At 46.6% G+C, this 26644-nt stretch overlaps 1 protein-coding gene across 1 annotated transcript in view; it reads left to right on the top strand.

The window, feature by feature from the left end:
• Window positions 1-26644, top strand: part of LOC140385352 (eukaryotic translation initiation factor 3 subunit H-B-like) — a 182930-nt gene that overhangs the window by 89168 nt on the left and 67118 nt on the right. The window contains exon 3 of the mRNA XM_072467419.1: window positions 11369-11536. Coding sequence (XP_072323520.1) covers window positions 11369-11536 — 168 coding nt within the window. The remainder of the gene's footprint in view (window positions 1-11368; window positions 11537-26644) is intronic.

Raw genomic sequence — 26644 nt, forward strand, 5'->3', positions numbered from 1 at the left:
AGCACGAAAGAAACAATTTATAAGTGCTACAGCTGCATGTCAATCAAACTATTTTCCCAAGTGAAATCTGGTATTGGACCACTGCAGATGCGTTATTCAAATATGTATTTCAGTCTTGTGAAGATGATAAACACTTCTGTGAGATTTGCAAATTGACTTGGTTTCCATGGTAATAAAGCTTGATGTATCTTTTAATAACAATTTGCTTCCAGTGATGATGCAAATTTGGTACTTGCAGAGCTTAGATAATGCAGTGGTTACCTGTGGTTCTGAATGTGTATGATGTGATGTAAAATAAGTCAGAAGCACTCCGAAATTAGTAAAAATATAGAATTGTTGCCTTTCTTGTTTCCTTTGTGCTTTGATTGGTGGGCGGGGGTGGGGGTGCAGAAGTCATCCATTTCACATTCTCTTGCAAAAGCACAGGTGACCTGAATTATAGTTCCTACTTTTTAGATCCAGAATTTTGAGGCTAGTTGTTGAATGAATATCTTACCCACCTTTTAGTGCTCTGATTTACTTAGATGTTTGAACTCTCTTGAATAAATTCATTGTAAATGTATGAGTAGGAACCCCAAAATTATTATCGCTTAGCCGAGAGCAGGTAATGTTTTTTCACTTCAAACAGGGGAACTAACAAACATAATACTGAGGCTGCCACTGTCTCTCAGAGGATTTCCAACTAATATTAGGCAATAAGGCTGAACTGGGATCTATTCAACCAATGATGAAGTGCTGAACAGAATGCTAAATGGAACTGATTGTTTAGTCCTCTTTGATTTTAACAAAAACATAGTAATACTACCTCTGGTGTCAAATGCCACACTTTTAAAGCAAGTTAGAAGTATTTATTCTTATGCCTATTGTTGAGGTGAACAATGTTGTAATTCCTGGTGCATTAGAGAATATTTTACTGTTCTGTTTTCCTGTTACATTTATTATATTGTATTTGTTTTGGTGAATACAAACATTACCTGATATGGATCTTTGACAGTGTTTCTGAGATGTTGACTTTCCTCTACGATGAATTCCCCTTTACTGCCATTGACGCAGCCTTTGACATTGTCCACCACACTTTTGCTCTTACTTCTTCCCTTCCCTCCCAGAATCACAATAGGGCTCCCTTTGTTCCCACGTTCCACCCCACCAGCCTCCTTATTCAGTGGGATATTTTCCCCCATTTCCACCCCTTCTCCTTTCAGCAATCCCTCTGTGGTACCTTGGTCCATACCTGTCATCCCCCCCCCTCCCAACGCCCTCTCTTTCCATGGCACCCTTTCATGCAAACGCAGGGAATGTAGCACCTGCAATTTTATCTCCTCTCAACTTACCATCCAAGGCCCCAAACACAAGCAGTGGTTTATGTGTACTTATCTCAATTTAGTCTGCTGTATTCGCTGCTCACAACGTGGTCTCTACATTGGGAGACCAAATGTAGATTGGGTGACCACTTTGTGGAACACATCTGTTCAGTCCATAAACATGACCCCAAGCTTCCGTTGGCTGTTATTTTCATTCTCCATCTTGCTCTCAGAGTGATATCTCTGTCCTTGTCCTGCTGTACTGTTCTAATTAGGCTCATTGTAAGCTGGAAGGATAGCACCTCATCTTTCGATTAACCATTTTAAAGTCTTTCGGGCTGAACATCAAGTTCAATAATTTTAGACCATGAACTCCATTCCCCTATTGTTTCTTTGTGTGTTTTTTCTTATTTTACCTTTCAGGTAGTTGTACACCTTGCTCAAGGCACATCTTTTGTTTATGTTTTTCTTTTCTTGCTCCATCCCCATTCATTTTACCCCCATAAGACTAGCTTTCTGCCGTTCAATCTCCCCGGTCATCCATCCTATACAGAGCTTTTCTTTGACCTTGCCTCGCCCACTCGTTGCTCAAAACCTATTCCATCTTCAACTTTTCCCAGTTCTGATGAAAGGCCCTGGACCTGAAACATTTCCTCAGTTTCTCTCTCTACAGATACTGCCAGACTTGCTAAGTGTTTCCAGCGTTTTCTGTTTTATTTGAGAGTGGTTTTCAGCATCTGCAGTATTCTGGTTCCCAACCTCTCCTAGTCTTGATTGGTTTTAACTGTGCAATTTCTGCACCATCTCCCAACTGTCCTTTCTAACTTTTACATCCACGATGCAATTCTCCTGCTTCCATGATCCCCTCTAGCTTCAACTCCTGGTCTTTCAATTCCGCACCTTTGGGGTGGCGCGATGCCGGACTGATTCGCGCCGTTTTTGGCGCCGGTCGGCGGACATCGCGCCGATTGCAGAGATTCAGGTCTCCTTTGCATTCTTCCTTTTCTTTACTTAACATTGGTAAAATAGATTTTAGCTGCTTAAGCCCTGATCTCTGGAATTCCTTTCCTATATCCTTTCAACTCCTTACTTCAAAACTCATTGTAAATCATCCTAGTTTTCAATTATGCCTCCTAAGCACACACCCTTTAGTTTGGCCTTTTATTCCCCTTGTTACTATTGCTATTCTTTAAAGTGCCGTGGGACATATTGTAAATTCAAAACACCACATGAATGCAGATTGTTGCAGTCTCAAGTCTTATCTTCCCAATTGTTACTCAATGTTGACTCCTGGATAATTTTAACCCTCAAAAATGAGCGGGCTTGAGTAGGGTGGGGAGTTCAAATTAAAAAAATAAAATTCAAACCTAATTTCCCTCATCTTCCTGCTTCAGATTTTAACAGTTTAAGGTGGGTAAGGGAGGTGGTGATGGTGGTGGGCAGAAGACCAACCTGGTCCAATGAGGTGTTTCCCTCTTTTGAATATTGCAATAGGCTGCATGTCTCCAATGTTATCTCTCCTCCAACTCGAAATCTGAACCACTGCTCACATTTGTTTGGACAGCGATGCTGTTGGTGCTCATGGCTCTGTCGTTATACCTTACTACTCTAGACTTTGTTTTCTTTACTTTATGACCCCTTTTTACCTTAAACAAACATACCTTTTTGTCATTCAATCACTCCTACCGTCATCCTATCATAGGCCTACACTTTTGTTCTTTTCTCCTTTCGACCCCCTTCCCCTACCTCTGTACTTGGTTATGTCCTGTTACATCACTAACCTTTGCTCGTACTGACAAAGGGACAGTGATCTGAATTGCCAGCATTTTCTTTCTCTTCATGGATGCTGTCTGACCGTCTGAACATTCCCAGCAGCTTTAGTTTTTATTAGTTTTTATTTTAGCAATAAAGGAGCTCACAGCTCACATGTTCACAGCTCTCACTTCCTGAGTGGCTAGTTTTTAGAATCAGGAGAGTATTCCTCCTCTTAATATCTCAAATTTTAAAAGTAGCTGCATATGTTTCTAGGAGCTCCAGTGCTGTTTCACGGTACTTGGGCAGACTGTCTACTGGAGATGGTCTTGCATTTTGCTGAACTGCATCAGGTTGCCAGGTTGCAAGTATGACTAGTTGAAAAGTTAACTTACTTCAATTTGCAGCTGAAACCACTTCCATTAACTTGAAAGTGCACCCTAAGTTTAATAGATTTAGGTCTTGTACTTTTATTTCTAAACTTATGAAAATTACGAATTGTTTTCTAATTTTGTGAAAATGTTCTCCTCTCACAATTGAATTAATTGAGCACTAGAGACAGTTAGATCCTTTTCCTGACCTGAAGATATTTGATTTTTATGTTTTTGATTACAACATTGAGAATTTAGTAAAGCTGCAGTCCCTGAAACAATTGAAATGTTAATGCATTACAATAGTATTTGCCAACTGCTGTGGATTGTTTAAGGTATTTTAATAAGCATGACTGTCTCTTGGCATAACAAGGAACAAAGAGAACGCTATTTTTTTTTCTTTCTTGGAGACCATTATAATTTTGTTCACCGTGTTCTATTGAATCTAACTTCCAGGCATGTGAATTATAATATGCCAGCTCTCTGCTGCCAGAAAGTATCCAAAATTTTGATAAAATTGAAAAACATTTTTTGCAGTTGCTTTACTACATTTATCTATGTTTTATCCAGCTGCTGGAAGTTTGCTGAATGCAGCCAGAATGACTCACTGACTTCAATGCTGGCACTAAGATTTCAGTAAAACGTAATGAACATGTGAAATTTTTGTTTTTGTCCACATTATCTAAGGAGAAATGCCTTTTTCCCTTCCAAACGTGGTGTGAATCTATGGTGTACATTTTGAGCTCTTTTAATATAAGGATGAAGTGCTGGGTGATCACAAGCCTGGTTATTATCATGGTAATTTGAGATGATGAATTCAGAGTATTGCACAAGTGTATTGCTGAATTGCGGTATTGGCTCAAGAGTGTTTTTTTTATTAGTTTATCCTGAAGCATATTGGCATCAATAGTCTAAACGAGATTAATGAAAACCCCATGATTGATTTTCCTCCCTCCTGGCATGCAATAATTAGTAACTTACCATTTGGGGATTTGCAGATCTGATGCCACGTCTTATCATTTTGGTTTATGATTCCATCATATTGCTAAAGAGCTTTTGCCTTTTCTAAATTGTAGCTATAATGGTGCTTTGTCAGCAGTCTTGGCTAGAGTTTAGGAAACAGAGCTGTTCCTTGCAACATGAGCCGCCGATTCAGGGGGACGAACTGGAAAATGGAACTTGACCCATAGAAGTAAAAGCTGCTGCAGCCTTCTTCTGGCTTTTCTCATCAATTTCCTTTGCCCTGTTCCTGACTGCTGTTCCCACTCTTCACTACTGTTGCTATGTACCAAGCTGTCTGTCCAACCGTCAGCTTGAAGATTCCAGTTCTTTGCTGTTCCTATATGCTGTCAAGTTACAGAATAAAGAGTTGGGGGATGGGGTGGTGGTGGGAATTGTGGTGTAAGGGTTGAATGAGATGATTCCGCCATACACTGGTACACTAAGAGAGCCAGCCACAACTTGAATCGGTAATTAAGTTTTTTTTAATCAAGTGGAAACTGAACAAGTGTAACACTATTGAGCTGTAGTTTGCATAGCACTACAACAATTGTATATTATGGAAACAGTTAGAAATTGTTGCTCAAAAATGTATCAAATAATGTAGCATCTGAGTGCAGGGATCAGTATATCATTGGCAACATTATAAAGATATTGGCATCAAATAATTCAATGTTTCATTATATATTGGTGTTGTCCTCTTAAAAAAAGAATAATGACAACCTTGTGATTGACTTTCCTCCCTGTGGGGAGTAGCTAGAACCTTTACTGGTGGCATAGTATTCTATCTACACTCCCCTTTCTCATTTGTGAATTTTGCATTCTAGTAAAAATTATTTCAAATGTTAATTGTTATAAAGCATGATTGCAGAGTGGGCGTATGCTTTTAATAGGACTTCACCTGCATGTCCCCGACCCCATTTTGATGTAGAAATGTTGATGCATTTCTCAAAGGTTCAAAGACCATTCAACTTGTAAAGCTGTGAATCATTGATTACACTGCTGCAAGGATTTGATTTTGCTTGAGTGACCACAAACAGCAAAAGCAGGATCCAACCTGGGAGGTGATTTGAACGGACAGAGACGACAAGTACTTTTAGTGGTGCGGATCTGATGTTGCCACAGAGTACTCTAATTCTGAAGAGGTGAAGCACTGCAAATTTATCTTAAATGTCAAAGCGTGTTTTCAGGAAGTACCTTGTGTACAGAGGAGGTTATACAATGGCAGCACTTTTACATTGAATGCCCAATTTTTAAATTGAGTGTTTTTCTTTGATATTAGGTAGCCCAGATTTTTCCATGTGTAATTACTGGAAAAGACCTCGTAACTAAATTTTTGTATTGATGGATCATGAATTGTTAAGTGTAAATGATATACTTAAAAAAAAAAATTGAGATTCAACTTCAAAATGTGGTCAAATTGAATGATTTTCTCCCCTTATTTTCCAAACCATTGTTGGTGAATTTAGGCACTAAATTTTTGATGTGAAAACTATGTGAACCACAATTTCCTTGTACTTTCTCCATATCTCAATATTCGCCATTAAAGTCCAAATGTTAAGTGGCAGAAATTTCCCCTCTGACCACCATCCTTGACTTTCCAAAATCTTCTGGCTTTTGAATTTCTTAGTAGCATTCATCATTATGTTGTGTTTCACTCCCAATCTGGATTTTGACCTTTTAAGTCAATGACAACAATCAATAACAATAGTCTTTAAGGTCGGAAGAAATGGCCTACAACCTGTATTTCTTTTTCATTTGTTCACGGAATGTGGAAGTTGTGGGTGAGTTGCAGCAGTGCACCTTGTAGATGCTGCACGCTCCTGCCACTTGGTGGCGGGAAAGGTGAATATTTGAGGTGGTGGATGGTATGCCTGTCAAGCAGGTTGCTTTGTCATAAACGGTGTTGAGCGTCTTGAGTGTTGTTGTGGCTGCACTCATCCAGACAAGTAGTATATATTTGTGCCCTGTAGATGATGGACAGGCTTTGGGGAATGAGGAGGTGAGTTGATCGTTTCAGCATCTGACCTCTTGTAGCCACAGTATATGGCTGGTCCAAGTTCAGTCCCTGGTCAATGGTGACACCCAGGATTTTATGAGTGAAGGCTTCAGCGATGGCAATACCATCGAATGTCAAGGGCAGGTCGCTACATTCTCTTTGATTGAGATGGCCATTGCCTGGCACTTGTATGGCGCAAATGTAACTTGCCACTTATGAACCCAAGCCTGAATGTTGTCCTGGTCATGCTGCAAATGATTGCAGACTGCTTCAACATTTGAGGAGTTGGTGCTGAACAATGTAAAATCATCAGGGCAGCACGGTAGCACAAGTGGATGGTACTGTGACTTCACAGCGCCAGGGTCCCAGGTTCGATTCCCCGCTGGGCCACTGTCTGTGCGGAGTCTGCACATTCTCCCCGTGTCTGCGTGGGTTTCCTCCGGGTGCTTTGGTTTCCTCCCACAGTCCAAAGACGTGCAGGTTAGATGGATTGGCCATGATAAATTGTCCTTGGTGACCAAAAAGGTGAGGAAGGATTATTGGGTTATGGGGATAGGGTGGAAGTAAGTGCGTAAGTGGGTCGGTGCAGACTCGATGGGCCGAATGGCCTCCTGCACTGTATGTTCTATGTTTTTTGATCCGCGAACATCCCCACTTCTGACCTTATGATGGAAGGATGGTCATCGATGAAATGAAATGAAAATTAAAATCGCTTATTGTCACAAGTAGGCTTCAAATGAAGTTACTGTGAAAAGCCCCTAGTCGCCACATTCCGGCGCCTGATCGGCGAGGCTGGTACGGGAATTGAACCGTGCTGCTGGCCTGCCTTGGTCTGCTTTAAAAACCAGATCTTTAGCCCTGTGCTAAACCAGCCCCTGAAGCAGCTGAAGATGGTCGGGCCTGGGACACTAACCTGAGGAACTCCGGAGCGATGTCCTGCGACTGAAATCACTGACCTCCAACAACCACAATCATCTTCCTTTGTGCTAGGTGTGACTGTAACCAGTGAAGTGCTTCCCCCCAATTCCCAGTGACTTTGGTAGAGCTCCTTGATGTGACACTTGGTCACATGTTGTCTTGGTGTCAAGGGCGGTCACTTTCACCTCGCCTCTGGTATTCAGCTCTTCAGTCCATGTTTGGCTGTAATGAGGTCCGGAATGGAGTGGCCCAGGCGGAACCCTAAGTGGGTGTCCGTGAGCAGGTTATTGCTGAGTAAGCACCAACTTGGTAGCACTATCAGTGGCACCTTCCATCACTTTGCTGAAGATCAATGGTAGACTGATGGTGCAGTAATTGGCTGAGTTGGACTTGTCCTACTTTCTGAGGACAGGGCATAACTGGGCAACTTTCCATATCCCCTGGTAGATGCCAGTTACTGTGTCTCAAATCCAGCTGTTCACAAACCGGATTTGCCCAAAACCCAGACACTTTTATAATATTCAATACCTCAATTTTAGTTGAATAATGTAAGAAGTAACTTCCCTGGGTAATTTGCCTAGGTTCTGCAGTGGTACAATGTAGCTCCTGACTAGTTATCAGCTTTGCTGCTTTGCATGCGTCTGATCCTGTTTTCCAAGCAACCCTTGACTCTGCCCAACCAAGCTTGACCCAAACTGCTCACAACAGTAAGCTCCCAAACCAAAATCCAGTAATATCCAAAATCCGGCACAGCCTCAATCCCAGGATTGCTGGGTTTTGTGTACTGTACCTGTATTTTACATACAGCTTCTTTCAGGCAAAATGTAACTATATGTTTTATAGAACTTTTACTTGCAGGATATAGTATTGTTTAAAAAACAAAGTCTATAAAAATCAAATCGTGTAACAAGAAAGCATTTGGCAACTGACCAATTTTAAAAAGCATTAACATTTTACCCATCCAGATTCAAAAGGCACACTATCAATATATGTGTCAAATGCAGATAATCTTCATTAGCAAGGTGCTGCATACTACTAAATACTGTTGAAAATATAATTGAGATAAAATTTGCAGCCATTTTGAAGTTACTATATTGTGGCCATCACGATTTTAGGTTACTTAAACAGTGCTTCTACAATGAAAAATTATTATTAAACATGATCATGTTTAACCTTTTTTTCATGTCAACTCAGACAAATAGCTATGCTGACTGAAATCTTGCACTCTCTAATTTGCTCGATGGTAGCTGTTTTCAGATTTATGCAATAGTAATTTCCTACTTACTATTTTGTAGGATGTGAATGATGATGCTAGCAAGGCCAGCATTTGTTGCCCATCTCTATCAGACCTTGATTTCTCTAGTTATTTGGGATGGTTATACCTTTACCCGATTTTGAGATTTAAGTAGTAATCAAGTTTGAGTCACCAGCCTTGTTTAATTTTAATGTCTGGGGTGTGGCTGGCCATTTTGTTTTGTGGTATTGAGCATTTTAGACTTGCTGTCCATATATTGAGAAAATGGGATGAAATTGATCTGTTTTTTGGTGGTCGCAAGCCCAAATAATGGCTATCGTTATACTAACCAAGTTAAACATTTGTGGGCATGTGGGGGCTTTTCAAATTTAGTATTAAAATCCGCACAGGCCAAAGTGCATGGAGCTAAATTATATTATTACATGCTGCTTTCCCACTCTAATAATTGCTGATTATTTAGGTTGGTAATTCGAGGACTATAGCTAGAATATTTTCAACAGATTTTTGCCTTGCAACAGTTTCTACATGCAGCATAATAATGTGCCTGAAACTCAAAATCCCCAATCAGAAGTCGTTTTTCTGCGTGGATGATTAAATTACTTGTGATCCGGGTTTGATTCCCGGCTTGGGTCACTCTGTGCGGAATCTGCACGTTCTCCCTTTGTCTGCGTGGGTTTCCTCCCACAGTTCAAAGATGTGCGGGTTAGGTGAATTGGTCACACTACAATTGCCCTGTAGTGTTCAAATGTTAGGTGGGGTGTCTGGGTTACGAGGATAGGGTGGAGGTGTGGACTTGGATCGGGTGGAGGTGTGGACTTGGATCGGGTGGAGGTGTGGACTTGGATCGGGTGGAGGTGTGGACTTGGATCGGGTGGAGGTGTGGACTTGGATCGGGTGGAGGTGTGGACTTGGATCGGGTGGAGGTGTGGACTTGGATCGGGTGGAGGTGTGGACTTGGATCGGGTGGAGGTGTGGACTTGGATCGGGTGGAGGTGTGGACTTGGATCGGGTGGAGGTGTGGACTTGGATCGGGTGGAGGTGTGGACTTGGATCGGGTGGAGGTGTGGACTTGGATCGGGTGGAGGTGTGGACTTGGATCGGGTGGAGGTGTGGACTTGGATCGGGTGGAGGTGTGGACTTGGATCGGGTGGAGGTGTGGACTTGGATCGGGTGGAGGTGTGGACTTGGATCGGGTGGAGGTGTGGACTTGGATCGGGTGGAGGGGTGGACTTGGATCGGGTGGAGGGGTGGACTTGGATCGGGTGGAGGGGTGGACTTGGATCGGGTGGAGGGGTGGACTTGGATCGGGTGGAGGGGTGGACTTGGATCGGGTGGAGGGGTGGACTTGGTTCGGGTGGAGGGGTGGACTTGGTTCGGGTGGAGGGGTGGACTTGGATCGGGTGGAGGGGTGGACTTGGATCGGGTGGAGGGGTGGACTTGGATCGGGTGGAGGGGTGGACTTGGATCGGGTGGAGGGGTGGACTTGGATCGGGTGGAGGGGTGGACTTGGATCGGGTGGAGGGGTGGACTTGGATCGGGTGGAGGGGTGGACTTGGATCGGGTGGAGGGGTGGACTTGGATCGGGTGGAGGGGTGGACTTGGATCGGGTGGAGGGGTGGACTTGGATCGGGTGGAGGGGTGGACTTGGATCGGGTGGAGGGGTGGACTTGGATCGGGTGGAGGGGTGGACTTGGATCGGGTGGAGGGGTGGACTTGGATCGGGTGGAGGGGTGGACTTGGATCGGGTGGAGGGGTGGACTTGGATCGGGTGGAGGGGTGGACTTGGATCGGGTGGAGGGGTGGACTTGGATCGGGTGGAGGGGTGGACTTGGATCGGGTGGAGGGGTGGACTTGGATCGGGTGGAGGGGTGGACTTGGATCGGGTGGAGGGGTGGACTTGGATCGGGTGGAGGGGTGGACTTGGATCGGGTGGAGGGGTGGACTTGGATCGGGTGGAGGGGTGGACTTGGATCGGGTGGAGGGGTGGACTTGGATCGGGTGGAGGGGTGGACTTGGATCGGGTGGAGGGGTGGACTTGGATAGGGTGAAGATGTGCACTTGGATTGGGTGGGGGGGGGTGGGCTTCGATAGGGTGCTCTTTCAGGGGCTGGTGTAGACTCGATGGGCTGAATGGCCTCCTGTACCGTAAATTCTATGATCCTCTGAGTATCTCGTATACATTTTAACATGGGTTGAAAATGTTTAATTTTGATCAACAACTTCAATCATCTTCAGGATCAATTTAACTATACCCCATGCAACCTTAGCATTTTCTATCTAGTCTTCAGGATTTGACTGTTAAAACTTTAAGGCTTTGACTACCTTTTACAGTGAAGGGTAACATCATACAACGGAAACCACTGTTATAGTGTAGAACAAGCTTAAATAAATCCCTAAAAGTGTTTAAATGGGAACAGTAAAATAATCTGAATGGTAGCTAGCAGATTCAGTTTGTTGGATTTGTTTTCTGACCCCCTCATCAGAGCCGTTCAACATTGCATGTGTCTAGAAAAGAATCAGTAACCTATGGGGTGAATTGGGGGATAATTATTAAACGGTAGCATTAAAACCAGCAGTTTTTAATGTCAGATAAATGGGGCTTGAGTTAAAAGTTGATGGTTGAAAACCGTGTTTAATTTTTTTATTTGAGTGGTGAAGTTTATTGAGCAATGAGTCCTCTCAATCACAAAATATATCAGCAGTTTACATTGCTTAAATTGTTGGAGAAAAATGCAGTTGGAAAATTATGGTTTCTTTCTGTTTTGTTTTTCAGTTCAATACCAAATGGAAATGATGAGAAGCTTGCGTCATGTTAACATTGACCACCTCCACGTCGGTTGGTACCAGTCAACTTGCTATGGTTCTTTTGTCAGCCGAGCTCTGTTGGACTCCCAGTTTAGTTACCAACACGCAATTGAAGAGTCTGTGGTCCTCATCTACGGTCAGTGACGTTTTCCTATTCATTTCTTCTACTTTACTGTTTACCTGGCAGTGCTGCCTGGCAGTCCCTCTCAGTAAATACCAACCCAGTGTCTGCCTCAGCCCCAGCAGCAGCTCAGTCTAGACAGGGTTTCCTTCTTTCTGTTTATTTTTCTTGCTATCAGAGCCCTGATGTGTACATTCTGGAATGCTGAAGTTGCTGCTTCACTTTTTTTTCATTCCTCTTCCCCCTTGTTGATGGCGGGTGGAACAGGACCAGATGTCTAACAAAAACTGATTGCTTGAGTCTGGCTCAGTACGTGACCTTACAGTTATGACACATTTTGCCAGATTTCTCCTTTGACAGGCGCTCACAAAACGTAGACTGTTCTTAGCACAAAGATTTTCTTCTTTCTGCCCATTTAGTGCCGTTTCCTTTACTCACTAAACCAGATGTTCTGTGCAGTATCATAGCTGTAGGTAAAACATCCTTTATTGCCTTCCCCAAGCTCACTATTTGCCATAGCTGGCAGACTGTTACAAAGTTTCCAACCGAGAAGTAAATTTTACATCCTGAATATCTGTCAGGAAAAAATACTAATGAACACGATTAATCTTTGGGTAACGCAAAAATTGTTTCAGTATGTTAACAATCGGATTACAGTAGAAAAGCTGTTAAAATATACTCTGTTCATTGGAATTTTTTAACATTTCCTCCTGAATTTTCCATTTGTATCAAATTTTCTGTTCTGCATCATTACTTATAAAAAGGAATTTGTTTTGTGTTTCTCTTTCTGTTCAGCTTTCCATTTATTTGAAAGTACTTTTGCTTGATTACTCCCAAGTTTAGCAACTAATAATGGGAAAATAAAACCTGTGCACCTTGAAAATGGTATTATAGAAATGTGACAAAATCCAGCTTTTATTTTATCAGATAAAAGCTTGACCAATTACATCTGTTCGAGCAGAAAACTGAGATTACATTAAATAAATTGATGATGGGTCCAAGATAAATTGATTTCACTGTAAGCATATAAATTTTCAATCTTCAGATTAGGTGTATGGGTTAAATCTACATATGATCGTGCAATGGAAGATTGCATTAATATGCCAGTGCACTTGAACACAGAACAATGAGTGCAGTAATTTTCCACACCACACATTTTGAGTAAATAGCAAGGTAAAGAAACCGGAGTTACTACAAATTGTTTCTCTATACCTCCCTGTGGACTTTCTGTCCACCCTTCCTATAGAATAGTGCTTTATGTTGATGGGACAAAAGCCAAATGTGTCACTTGCAAGACAATTGTGGATAATATACCCTTGTGAATATTTGGTATTGCTGGATACATTAGTTTTCATTTTATGGACACTGTATCATCTTTAAGCATTCCCACGTCTGCCTGTGGTTCATACTATTTAAATATAATATCAAGTTCTCTTTACTCTGCCCCAACAATATGCCTCAGACTATCCTCCGAAGAATATGTTTTCCATTTATCTCTTTCCCCCCCCCCCCCCCTTTTTTTTTTTACTCCCCAAGGCAGACTTTTTTTTCCAGGTGCATTTCAGTTCATGATTCATCGAACATAGAACAGTACAGCACAGTACAGGCCCTTCAGCCCACAATGTTGTGCTGACCATTTATCCTAATCTAAGATCAACCTAACCTTCAATCACCCCTTCAATTTACTGCTGTCCATGTGCCTGTCTAAGAGTCGCTTAAATGTCCCTAATGACTCTGACTCCACCACCACTGCTGGCAGTGCATTCCACATACCCACCACTCTCTGTGTAAAGAACCTACCTCTGTCATCTCCCCTATACCTTCCTCCAATCACCTTAAAATTATGTCCCCTCGTGACAGCCATTTCCACCCTGGGGAAAAGTCTCTGGCTATCCACTCTATTCATGCCTCTCATCATCTTGTACACCAGAACTGGAAACAATATTCCAAGTGTGGTATAACAAGGTTTGAGAGAATTTGTGGACTTTGACTGATCTGACCAGGAATATCAATTATAACAGTGGATATGTAGTGTTCTATCAAAGCAACTCGTCTCATCAGTGCAAAAAGTCTTATTAGTTATGAATTAGTTTCTTTTTTCCCCACCAAGTATAGGGGTGCCGCTGTATCAAAATATAGATTCCATATGCTGCTTTTCATTCATTTATGGGATGTTTTCTCTCTGATTTCTATCGACATATGAGGGCTCCTTGATGCCACACTGGGTCAAATCCTGCCTCGATGGTGAGGACAGTCATTCTCACCTCACCTCTTTTGTTCAGCCCTTAAGTCCACGTTTGGACTAAGGCTGTAATGAGGCCTGTAGCTGTGGTCCTGGCAGAACTCAAACTGAGTATCAGTGAGCAGTTCATTGGTGAAAAGTGTCGCTTGATAATACTGTCAGCGACTCATTCCATCAGTTTGCCGATGATTAATTGGGAATTGGCTGATGTAATGATAATTGCCAGGATTCAATTTGTCCTGCATTTTGTATAATGGATATATCTTGGAAATGTTCTACTTTGTCATGCCGGTGCAACTATTGCAACTGTACCAGAATAACTGGGTTAGAGGTGCAGCTAGTTCTGAAATTTTTATCACTACAACTGGGATGTTGCTGGGGCTCGTAACCTTCGCTGTATGCAATGCATTGTTTCTTAAAATCACATGGAGTGAACTGAATTGGCTGAAGACTGGCTTTTGTCTTAGTGGGGATTTCAGGAGAAGGCCAAGTTGGATCATCCACTCAGTACTTCAGGCTAAAGATGTTTGCAAGCACTTGAGCCTTGTCTTTCAGACAAATCTGCAGAATTCCTCCACCATTGAAGTTTGGGATGTTTATACGGCCTCCTCTACCTGTTAATTGTTTAATTTCCCTTTGCTATTTACAATTGATTGTGGCAGGACTAAAGATCTGACCAGTTGTCTATTTTGGTTACCTTTGTCTATAGCATGCTACTTCCATTGTTTAGCATGCGTGTAGTCATGTGGTGTAGCTTCACCAGATTGACACCTCATTTTTAAGTATGACTGGTTCTGTTGCTGGCATGTTCTTTTGCACTCTCCATTGAATGTGTGTTGAGCTTTATGATAATTGTGGAATGCGAGTTACGTAAGGCCATGAAGTTATTGATTCTGGTGGAATGCAATTCTGCTGCTGCTGATGTGCACTCTGCCGCTTTGATGCCCAATTATGTGCTGTTCTGAATCTATCCCATATAACAGTCATTTTCAAAGTCGGGGTCGCGTCCCGTAGGTGGGTCAAGGGCGGGCGTTGGGAGGGTCGCAGAGCCATCCAACGCGACGTTTCCAATCGTGGGAATTAGTGCGCAGTAGCCAAAGCAATCGGCTTATAAAAATGACAGCCACAACGGCTTTCAAAATGCGGGCGCGGTGTGCATGCATGTCTGCTCATCAGTGCGCAGCCCTGTAGTCCAGCGAGAAACACCGCATCCCCTGACGTCAGCGCACTGACCCAGGAGAAGATTTTTTTTACATTGAATGCAGTCTTGTCTGAAGCGGCAGAGAGCAAATCACGTGCCCTGAACCCTAACATCACGTGGGATTCCTCCATTTTATCAGCAACAAACTAGCAATAGGAGAGTAAAATTTAAAATGGATCATTTTGGAATAAGAAAGAGAGGGCAAGATACACAAACCGGCCAGGATCTCACAGTAAACCTGCTGCTGATAGTGGCTCAGGAGAATCCACACAAGCCAAAGCAGTGGTGATGTGAGCTGTTCAGGAGAGCCCACAATAGGACAAAGCAGTGCTGGTGTGATCTCCAGGACCTCTGATGAACAACCCGTACAGAAATGTTACATTGAATGACAAAGCAAGCGAGACCATTAGGACCAAGCAGGCTCACCTGTCGCATTAAAAGTAAGCAAAAATGGTGGGTAAAAAGTTTAGGCGGCGTACGCCGCGAAAGCCGGCCGGCATGGGTCGCAAAGGTTGGCTGGTTGGTAAAAATGGGTTCCCAGGAAAAGAAATTTGAAAAACACTGCCATATAACAGTGAGGATGTCTTCCGTGCGAAGAGCGGGGTTTTGATATGGTTGAGACCACTGCTAACAGCCCCTTCCATCAATTTCCCAATGCGTGAAAGTAGGCTCATGAGGGCAGTCATGGATAGGTGCACCTACATGAGGTAGATGGGTGAGTAGAAGTGAAAAAGATTTTCCCTCCTGTTGGTTTTCTCACCACCTGCCACAAGCCTAGTAGTGGTGCTACCAAGCTACTCCTAGAGATGGATATTTAATTCCTCCCATCCAAAATATAATTTGTGTCCTTACTACTTTCAGTGCATCTACCAAGTAGTGTTCAGCTTGGTAGAGCACTGATTCATCAGTTGAGGCATGGCGGTAGACGACTAGACCTGTATATGACCTGGTACCACAAGATTTCAGTGTGCGGAATCAATATTGGGGTTCCTTGGGCTCACTAGCTTCCGACTATAGCACATGCTGCCTTGACTGATGTCTCCCTTGTCGATAGGATCCAAGGATTGTGATGGAGGAATCTGGGATATTGACTAAAAGGTCTGATTCTTGTGACTATGACTGTATTGCTTGACTAGTCTGTGGCCAGCTCTCCATTTCTTGGCATATGCCTCGGGTGTTAGTAGGGAGAACTTTTAGGGCCTTTGTTATGAACCAAACGTAAGCCTTGATCAATGCAGGGTGGTCTGTAGTGGTTTAGAGCAACTAAATGACTCACAAGTCCATTTCAGGAGGCAGTTAACTTCATTGCAGTGGGTTTGCAATCACATATAAGAAGTAAGTGCAGAAAATTCTTTCTTGAAGAAAATTAGGGTATCAGATTTCTGTTTATCTTTCATGGGATTTGTGCATCTCTGGCAAGGTCAGCATCTGTTCCTCATCCCTAATTACCGTGAGAGGTTATTGGTAAATTACCTTCTTGAATCACTGCAACCCCCAGTTCTTTTAGGAAAGAATTTCCAGGATTTTGACCCAGCAACAGTGAAAGAGCAGTGATATCATTCCAAGCCAGCATGGTATGTAGCTTGCAGACTATGGAATTCCAATGCATGGAATTCCCATGTGCCTGGCCATAGAAATCCCAGGTAGTGGAGGTGCTGTCGCAGAAGAAGGTTTGGCGAGTTGATGCCCACTTGTGCCAGTAGTGGAGTCCGTAAATTTTTACGGTGGTGATATAGTGCCAACCAAGTGGATTACTTTGTCCTAGATTGTGCCGAGCTTCTTGTTCTAACGCCCTGGGTTAGTGCGTGGTCGATTCCAGCCCCACAGGATCCCGAAGTCCCAAGACGAGTGAATTAATCAATAATTCGGATAGAGTTTCTGATATCTTTGTCCCTTGACTGTTCCAATGACTTGCGGCCACCAGATTTGTAAGTGAAACACGACAACTGTTTATTTATAATGAAAATATAGATAAGACATGCAATACTTATAATAGACTAACGGCCAGCTAATCTACTACTCCCCCGTTTACCATCCCACCCTCTACCCAAACACACACAAGACAGACACACATAGGGCAAGGGGTTAAAAGAATAGGAATTAAAATATGAAATGGAAAATGGGTGCCCTTGTTTCGGCGGTTGAAGTCGTTGCAGCAGTAGGCTGTCTTTCCAGGTCGCAGAGTATGTGAAACTACCGGTTGGATTGCTAATGAGGATCTTCTGGCATGACGTTATCAGAACTCCCAGGCTATCATTTTTTTAACGGAGTATTTTATTAAGAATTTCATTTATAACAGAACATATAATATCAACATGACAACAAACAAAAAAACAAAGGGATATTTACAGAGTGCAATGACAGTGCATTTGTACAGGTGTGGTGGCCCTTCTTTGCGAGACCCCAGTTAACATCCGCCATCGCCGCGTAGCTTTGCCCCCGTCCTCATCTTCTGCACTGAACAGTATCGGCGGGGGGGGGGGGGGGGGGGCTTGTTCAACGCTAACCTGACGCGGTTTGCTCTCGCAGTTGCGGTCGTTTCCGCTTGCGCTCGTGCCTTTTGTCCTTTCCAGTTCCCCTTTCCTGTGTTTCCCCCCTTTATGTCCCCCACACCCCTACTTTCTTCCATTGTCTGTTTTGCTTTTTCTCCCTTCCGCTTTTGCTTACTGGTTGCTGGTCACCAACAGGTCTTGAAACAGGCTGGTGAATTGCCTCCACGCATTGTGGAAGCCTTGCTCTGATCCCTGGATGGTATATTTTACTTTCTCCAATTTGAAGAACTCCGCTAGATTTGACTGCCAATCTGTGGCCTTGGGTGATGCTGCCAATCGCTAGCTGAGCAGAAGTCTTCGCAGACGATCAAGGAGGCAAAGGCTAGGGCGTTTGCCCCCATCCCATATAGAGCTCTGGCTGCTCTGATACCCCGAAGAGCGGCTTTAGTGGACACTGCTTCACCCTCACCCCACAACCTTGGACATGGTCTTGAAGAAGGTCGTCTAGTACCCGACAAGCCTGGGGCAAGACCAGAACCTGTGGGTATAGTTGGTCTGGCCTCCCTGGCACTGTTACATTTGGCCTCCACCTCCGCAAAGAACCCGCTCATTCTTGTTCCGATTGAGTGCATCCAGTGTACTACCTTTAGCTGCTTCAGGCTCAACCCTGCGCATGTGGAGTTGGAATTCGCCTTGTGCAGTGCTTCGATCCAGAGTCCTCACCCTATCGCCATGCCTAGTTCTTAGATTTTCACAGACACTTCATTGCAATGTTAATGTAAGCCTACTTGTGACAATAATAAAGATTATTATCCTTCTATTTTTCACGTGCGGGTGTACGTACCTATTCTAGTATCCATCCGTACATGACAACACAGTTGTTGTTCCCCCATTCACCTGCGGTCAGACGTCTGTCAAATAGTGAGTGTCCTGGTATCTCGAGGAAATTTCTGATTTGTCTGTATCTTAGCTCATTCCCTTTTGGAAGTTCCCCCAGGGTCGCTACTCTGCCATCTACATATAGGTCCCCTAACATCAGTGTCCCTTTATCGAGTCTCCACCTTTTGAAGGAGGCGTCCATCGCCATGAGGATGAATCTATGGTTTTTGCATCTTAACCCATTCTATCCCTGGTTCCTTGATCCATCCCCGTACCATTCCTGCGTTGGGAGACCAGAGGTAGAACTGGAGGTTCGGGAGGGCCAAGTCCCCATGTTTCTCCTTCTCTGTAGCACCTTTTTCCTGAGATTTCCCCCCCCCCCCCCCCAAAATAAAAAATGTCATGATTACTTTGTCAACTTCGATCAAGAAGAAGGACCTGGGGATGAAGATCGGCAGGGATCTGAACCGAAAAAGGAACCTGGGCAGCACATTCATCTTGATCATCTGTGCTCCCACCAAAGATCCCGATTTACCACCTCCGGCAAACCTTTTAGGTTCAATTTATGAATCCGTGTCCAGTCGTGAGCTATTTGGATCTCCGGGTATCGGAATTTGGTCTGGGCTAGTTTGACCGGCAACTTCCCCAGCTCTGGTTATTCCCACTCCCCCACCACGGGTTCACGGGGAAGATTTTCCTCTTGCTCAGATTAAGTTTGATGTGGAGATGCCGGCGTTGGACTGGGGTGAGCACAGTATGAAGTCTTACAACACCAGGTTAAAGTTCAACAGGTTTGTTTCAAACACTAGCTTTCAGAGCACTGCTCCTCCCTCAGGAGAATGAGGTATGTTCCAGAAACATATATATAGACAAATTCAAAGATGCAAGACAATGCTTAGAATGTGAGCATTTGCAGTTAATTAAGTGTTTACATATCCAGAGATATGTGTATATGTAAACACTTAATTAACTGCAAATGCTTGCATTCTAAGCATTGTCTTGCATCTTTGAATTTGTCTATATATATGTTTCTGGAACATACCTCTTCATTCACCTGAGGAAGGAGCAGTACTCCGAAAGCTAGTGTTTGAAACAAACCTGTTGGACTTTAACCTGGTGTTGTAAGACTTCTTACAGATTAAGTTTGTAACCGGAGAGGGCTCCGAACTCCCTTAGGGGTTCCATTATTGCTCCCATGCTGGCCATGCTGGGGATTTGAGACATAGAGGAGCATGTCATCCGCATAGTGTGAGACTCTGCTCTCTGTCTCCCCTTTGTTGATTTAAGAGCGAAAGCCAGTGGCTCGACTGCCAGGGCAAATAGCAGTACTAATAAGGGGCATCCCGGCCTCATGCCTCTGTGCAGCCGGACGTATCCAGAGCTGGTGGTGCTTGTCCATACGCTCGCCATGGGAGCGCTGATCAATAGTTTCACAAGGTGAACCCTGGCCCGAACGCAAACCGTTCCTGTACCTCTGTGAGGTACCTCCATTCGATCCTGTCGAAGGCCTTCTATACGTCTAGGGAGATGATCACCTCTGGTGTCTCTGTCCCAGGTCGGCTCGTGATCATGTTTGGCAGGCACCTGATGTTTGCTGTCTGCCCTTGACAAAGCCTGTCTGATCCTCTGTGACTATCTCTGGCACACAACTTTCCAGTAGCCTTGCAAGGGCATTTGCCAGTACTTTGCCATCAGTGTTTAGGAATGAGATGGGTCTATATGATCTGCACTCCATCGGGTCTTTCCCCTTTTTTGGGATCAGTGATATCGAAGCCTGGGCCAGCATGGGCGACAGGTTCCTCTCGATTGCTAATAATTGAACATTTCCCGCAGGTTTGGGGCCAGTGCTGGCACAATGCTTTGAGAAAAGCCCACTGGGAACCCATCTGGGCCCAGTGCTTTCCCCGACTGCATGAAGTTGATATTCCTTATGGCTTCCCCGAGTTCTTTTTTTTATAAAAAATATGTTTTTATTAAGAATTTTTCAATAACAATATTTTCTACCTTAGAAACAAACCCCCCGCCCCCCCGTAACAAAAAAAATGGAAAAAGAACTCGCGTGGCAAGACATGAACATGGCAAGTCAATAAGATACAAAACTTTGTACATTGGATTCTTTCCGTACATGTCAGTTTCCGGATCATTCATGTGTTTTCTTGCTCAAATGCCCCCCACAGGAAACCCCCCCCCCCCACCACCACGAACGATGTCCCCCCTCCCCCCCCCCCCCCCCCTGGGTTGCTGTTGCTGCTGTCCGACCTTCATCTAACGCTCCGCGAGATGGTCTAGGAACGGTTACCACCGCCTGTAGAACCCCTGCGCAGACCCTCTCAAGGCAAACTTTATCCTTTCCAGCTTGATAAACCCTGCCATATCATTTATCCAGGCCTCTATGCTGGGGGGCTTCGTCTCCTTCCACATTAGCAAGATTCTTCGCCGGGCTACTAGGGACGCAAAGGCCAGAATGCCGGCCTCTTTCGCCTCCTGCACTCCCAGCTCGTCAACTACTCCAAATAGTACTAGCTCCCATCTTGACTTGACCCGGACTTTCACCACCTTAGATACTGTTCCCGCCACACCCCTCCAGAACCCCTCCAGTGCTGGGCATGACCAAAACATATGGACATGGTTCGCCGGACTTCCTGAGCACCTCCCACATCTGTCCTCCACCCTAGAGAACCTGCTCAGCCTCGCCCCCGTCATATGCGCTCTATGCACCACCTTAAATTGTATCAGGCTAAGCCTGGCACACGAGGAAGAGGAATTAACCCTACTTAGGGCGTCAGCCCATAGCCCCTCCTCAATCTCCTCCCCCAGCTCCTCCTCCCATTTACCCTTCAGCTCCTCTACCAAAGCCTCCCCCTCTTCTTTCATCTCCTGGTATATCGCCGACACCTTGCCCTCCCCGACCTATACGCCCGAAATCACCCTATCTTGAATCCCCTGTGCCGGGAGCAACGGGAATTCCCTCACCTGCTGCCTCAAAAACGCCCTCACTTGCATGTACCTGAAAGCGTTCCCTTGGGGGAGCCCAAACTTCTCCTCCAGCGCCCCTAAGCTCGCAAACATCCCGTCAATGAACAGGTCCCCCATTCTTCTAATCCCTGCCCGATACCAGCTCTGAAATCCCCCCTCTATCCTTCCTGGGACAAAGCGATGGTTGTCTCTAATCGGGGAGCACAGTGAGGCTCCCGTCGCACCCCTGTGCCGTCTCCACTGCCCCCAGATCCTTAGCGTTGCTGCCACCACCGGGCTCGTGGTATACCTTGTCGGCGAGAGCGGCAGCGGTGCCGTCACCAGCGCCCCCAGGCTTGTTCCTTTGCAGGACGCCATCTCCAACCTCTTCCACGCCGCCCCCTCTCCCTCCGTCACCCACTTACAGATCATTGCCACGTTGGCTGCCCAATAGTAACAAGCCAAATTCGGCAACGCCAACCCTCCTCTCTGCTACGCTCCAAGAACCCAACTCCTTCCCCTCGGGGTCTTGCTTGCCCACACAAATCCCGTAATGCTCCTGCTTACCCTCTTAAAAAAGGCCTTAGTGATCACAATTGGGAGGCATTGAAATACAAAAAGAAATCTCGGGAGGACCACCATTTTAACCGACTGTACCCTACCCGCCAGCGAGAGTGGCAACATGTCCCACCTTTTAAAATCCTTCTCCATCTGTTCCACCAACCGCGACAAATTAAGTTTGTGCAGTGCCCCCCAGCTCCTAGCTACCTGAATCCCCAAGTATCGAAAGCGCCTTTCCACCCTCCTCAACGGTAGGTCGTCTATCCCTCTTCCCTGATCCCCCGGATGGATCACAAAGAGCTCACTCTTTCCCACATTGAGCTTATAGCCCGAAATGTCTCCAAACTCCCGTAGGATCTGCATTGCCTCAACCATCCCCTCCACTGGATCCGTCACATACAGCAACAGGTCGTCTGCGTACAGCGACACTCGATGTTCCTCTCCCCCTCGAACCACCCCCTTCCACTCCCCCGACTCCCTTAACGCCATGGCCAAAGGTTCAATTGCTAATGCGAACAGCAGAGGGGACAGGGGGTACCCCTGCCTCGTCCCTCGATACAGCCGGAAATACTCCGACCTCCGCCGGTTAGTGACCACACTCGCCACCGAGGCTTTATACAGGAGCTTAACCCAACTGATAAACCCTCCCCCGAACCCAAACCTCCTCAACACTTCCCAGAGATACTCCCACTCTACCCGATCGAAGGCCTTCTCCGCGTCCATGGCTGTCACTATCTCCGCTTCTCCCTCCACCGATGGCATCATTATCACATTTAGGAGCCTTCGCACATTAGTATTTAACTGCCTACCCTTTACGAATCCCGTCTGGTCCTCATGAATCACCCCCTGGACACAGTCCTCAATCCTCATGGCCAACATTTTTGCCAGCAACTTAGCATCTACATGAAGGAGCGAGATTGGCCTATACGACCCACATTGCAGTGGGTCCTTATCCCGCTTCAACATCAAAGAGATCGTCGCCTCCGACATTGTTGGGGGCAGGGTCCCCCCCTCCCTTGATTCATTGAAGGTCCTTACCAGCAACGGGGCTAACAGGTCTACATATTTCCTGTAGAACTCCACCGGGAACCCATCCGGCCCCGTGGCCTTCCCTGCCTTCATGCTCCCTAGTCCTTTAACCAGCTCCTCCACCCCAATTGGCGCCCCCAAACCAGCCACCTCCTGCACCTCCACCCTTGGGAACCTCAACTGATCCAAGAATCGCCGCATCCCCTCTTTTCCCCCTGGGGGCTGGGACCTATACAGTTCCTCATAAAAGGCCTTAAAAGCCTCATTCACTTTCCCTGCCCTCGGCACCGTAGTTCCCCTGCCATCTTGGACTCCGCCTATTTCCCTCGCTGCCATCCTCTTACGGAGCTGGTGTGCCAGCATCCGGCTCGCCTTCTCCCCATATTCATATATCGCCCCCTGTGCCTTCCTCCACTGTGCCTCTGCCTTCCCTGTGGTCAACAGGTCAAACCCCGTCTGGAGACTTCGTCTCTCCCTGGGTAGTCCCTCATCCGGAGCCTCTGCATAGCTCCTGTCCACCCTTAAAATCTCCCCCACTAACCTCTCCCTTTCCCTGCCCTCTCTCTTCACCCTGTGAGCCCTGATGGAGATAAACTCTCCCCTGACCACCGCCTTCAGCGCCTCCCATACTACTCCCACCTGCACCTCCCCGTTAGCCTGCAGATACCTTTCAATACACCCCTGCACCCTCCCGCACACTTCCTCGTCTGCCAGCAGTCCCACATCCAACCTCCACAACGGGCGTTGGTCCCTCTCCTCCTCCAGCTCCACCCAGTGCGGGGCATGGTCTGAAATGGCTATGGCCGAATACTCCATTCCCTCCACTTTCGGGATCAATGCCCTGCCATCTGATCCATAAACCCCCTAAGCACCTTGGCCGCAGCTGGCCTCCTCCCCGTCCTAGATCTGGAACGATCTAATGCTGGGTCCAGCACCGTGTTAAAATCCCCACCCATTATCAAACTCCCTACTTCCAGGTCCGGAATACGCCCCAACATCTGTTTCATGAATCCCGCATCGTCCCAGTTTTGGCATATACATTCACCAGTACCGCCTCCGACCCCTGCAACCTACCATTCACCATCACGTATCGACCTCCCTTGTCCGCTACTATGTTCTTGGCCACAAACGACACCCCCTTTCCCACCAGTATTGCCACCCCTCTATTCTTCGCATCCGGCCCCGAATGGAACACCTGTCCCACCCATCCCTTCCTTAACCTGACCTGATCTGCCACCTTCAGATGTGTCTCCTGAAGCATGACCACGTCTGCCTTCAGTCCCTTTAGGCGCACAAACACTCGGGCCCTCTTAACCGGCTCATTTAGGCGCCTCACATTCCACGTGATCAGCTGGATTGGGGGGGGGTTACCTAACACCCCCCCCCCTCCCCCCCCCCCCCCCCCCCCCCCCGGCCGACTAGCCATCTCCTATCTTAGGCCAGTCCCGTGCTCGCACCTCCCGCACCCTCCAGTCCCCCTGGCGGAGGACCCCCACCCCGACCACCTCTTCCATTTTCAGTTCCCCCTCGGACAGTGCAGCAGCAACCCTAAACTCTTTCCCCCCCCCCCCCCCGCTAGATCCACATCCAGCTCTTTTGCTCTCTTTCCCCCCCCCCCCATATTACTTCCGTGAGTCAGCTGAGTTCTGCTGACCCCGGCTTCCCCCACCTTCCCGTGGATCTCCCCCGTGTGGGCGTCTCTCCCTCCTCCTTACCTTCCTCCACCCCCCCCCCCCCCCCTTTTGGCGCGGGGAAAAAGCCCGCGCTTTCCTGAGCCAGCCCCGCCCCCCCCATAGCGCAGCTCCTATGGCGGCCATTATCCCAGTTCCCTCATCCCCAAGTCTCACCTCCCTCCAGTACCGACGCCCACATTCCCCCTCATCATCATCTTGTCTACAGAAAAGAAAAAAGGAAATTTTAGGAATTTTAACCAGAACTCTACCCTCATCCCCATCCATCATCCCACCCATGCAATATTCTTTACCCATATTTACAACCCCCTATACAACCACATCTCCTCAGTTCGAGTCCAGTTTTTCCATCTGAATAAAGGTCCAAGCCTCTTCTGGCGTTTCAAAATAATGGTGTTGGTCCTGATAAGTAACCCACAGTCGCGCAGGCCGCAACATGCCGAACCTGACTCTTTTTTTATGCAGCACCGCCTTGGCCCGGTTGAAGCCGCGTTCTCCCATCTACTGCTCCGCACCTTCTTGGCCCATCTCAGCACACTTTCTTTGTCTGCGAAGCGGTGGAACCTTGCCACTATCGCCCTTGGCGGCTCATCTGCCTTGGGTCTCCTCGCCAGGACCCGGTGAGCTCCTTCCAGCTCCAGGGGGGGTCGGAGAGACCTCCGCACCCATCAGCGAATGGAGCATCGTACTCGCGCACTCCCCGGCATCAGCTCCCTCCACTCCTTCGGGAAGACCCAGAATCCGGAGGTTATTCCTTCTCTACCTGTTCTCCAGGACCTCAATTCTCTCGGCCCGCCTCCTGTGCACCGCCTCGTGCGCCTCCATTTTTACCGCCAGGCCCAGGATCTCGTCCGCGTTGGTATTCACTTTCTCATTCACCACACGAAGCTCCACCTTCTGGGTCTCCTTCAGCCCCTCGATCGCCAACAGCATTGGCGCCAGCACCTCCTTTTTCAGCTCCTCCACACATCGCTTGAGGAACTCCTGCTGGCCTAGCCCCCACGGTGCTCGCTCTCCGCCCTCCGCCATCTTGCCTTCTTACCCTCGTTTTGGTCTCTGCTCCAGGGCCTCTTTCCTCGTCGCTCCACCGCTGATCTCTGCCATATATTGTGAGGGGGGGCCTCACTGCACCTTCCCACATGGGATTAAATCAAAAACAGCTCCATTGGGGCTCCTCTGGAGAGCCCGAAAGTCCGTAGTCACGGGAGCTGCCGAAACGCGCGGCTTAGCTCCGCATCGCCGCAACCGGAAGTCGGCTTCCCCCAGTTCTTATTGGCGCTTCCAGACCCTTCCTCTTTTCCTCCCCACAGCTGGTAAATACAGCCTATTGAGGAACCACTTCACCTTCGAGCCACCCTCCGGGGGCTTGGCGGTGTACAGTTCTCGGTAGAAAGTCGCAAAAACCGCATTGATCTCTTCTGGTGCTGCAACTAGTTTGCTGTTCCTTCCCTTCAACTGCGCTATTTCTCTCGTGGCTGCCTGCTTTCTGTATGCTACTATTTTCCCTTAACATCGCCTTCAGTGCCTCTCAGAATGTGGAGGGTGAGACCTCCCCATTCGGGTTGCAGGTGACATTCTCTCCCCGAAACCCTTGACGGTGAGGAGGGCTGTGTCCAGCCTCCATGGGGGTGTTGGGTCTAGTCCGTCTCCAACCTCTCATCCACACAGTGTGGTGCGTGGTCCGAGATTACTATTGCGGAGTGTTCCACCCCTCCCAACCCTGGAAGCACCAATTTCCCCTCTACAAAGAAGTCAATTCTGGTGCAAACTCTATTGACCTGGGAGAAGAAGGAGAATTCCTCTTCCCTTTGGTGTGTGAACGTGCATGGATCTACCACCACCACCTGCTCCAGAAAGACGCTCATTTCCCGCGCCAAGGCCGATTGTTTCCCCGATTTGGCTGGATCTGTCTGCCCTTGGGTCTTGTACGCAGTCACCCCATATGAGGAGTCGGTTGGAGTCTATGTTGGGGATTTCTGCCATGGTCTTTGTTACGATATCTACTTCATTCCAGTTGGGGCCGTACACGTTTATCAGTACCACCGGTGCCCGTTCCTGGACACCACTAACCAT

This window comes from Scyliorhinus torazame, chromosome 11 (genome assembly GCF_047496885.1).
Source record: "Scyliorhinus torazame isolate Kashiwa2021f chromosome 11, sScyTor2.1, whole genome shotgun sequence".
NCBI lineage: Eukaryota > Metazoa > Chordata > Chondrichthyes > Carcharhiniformes > Scyliorhinidae > Scyliorhinus > Scyliorhinus torazame.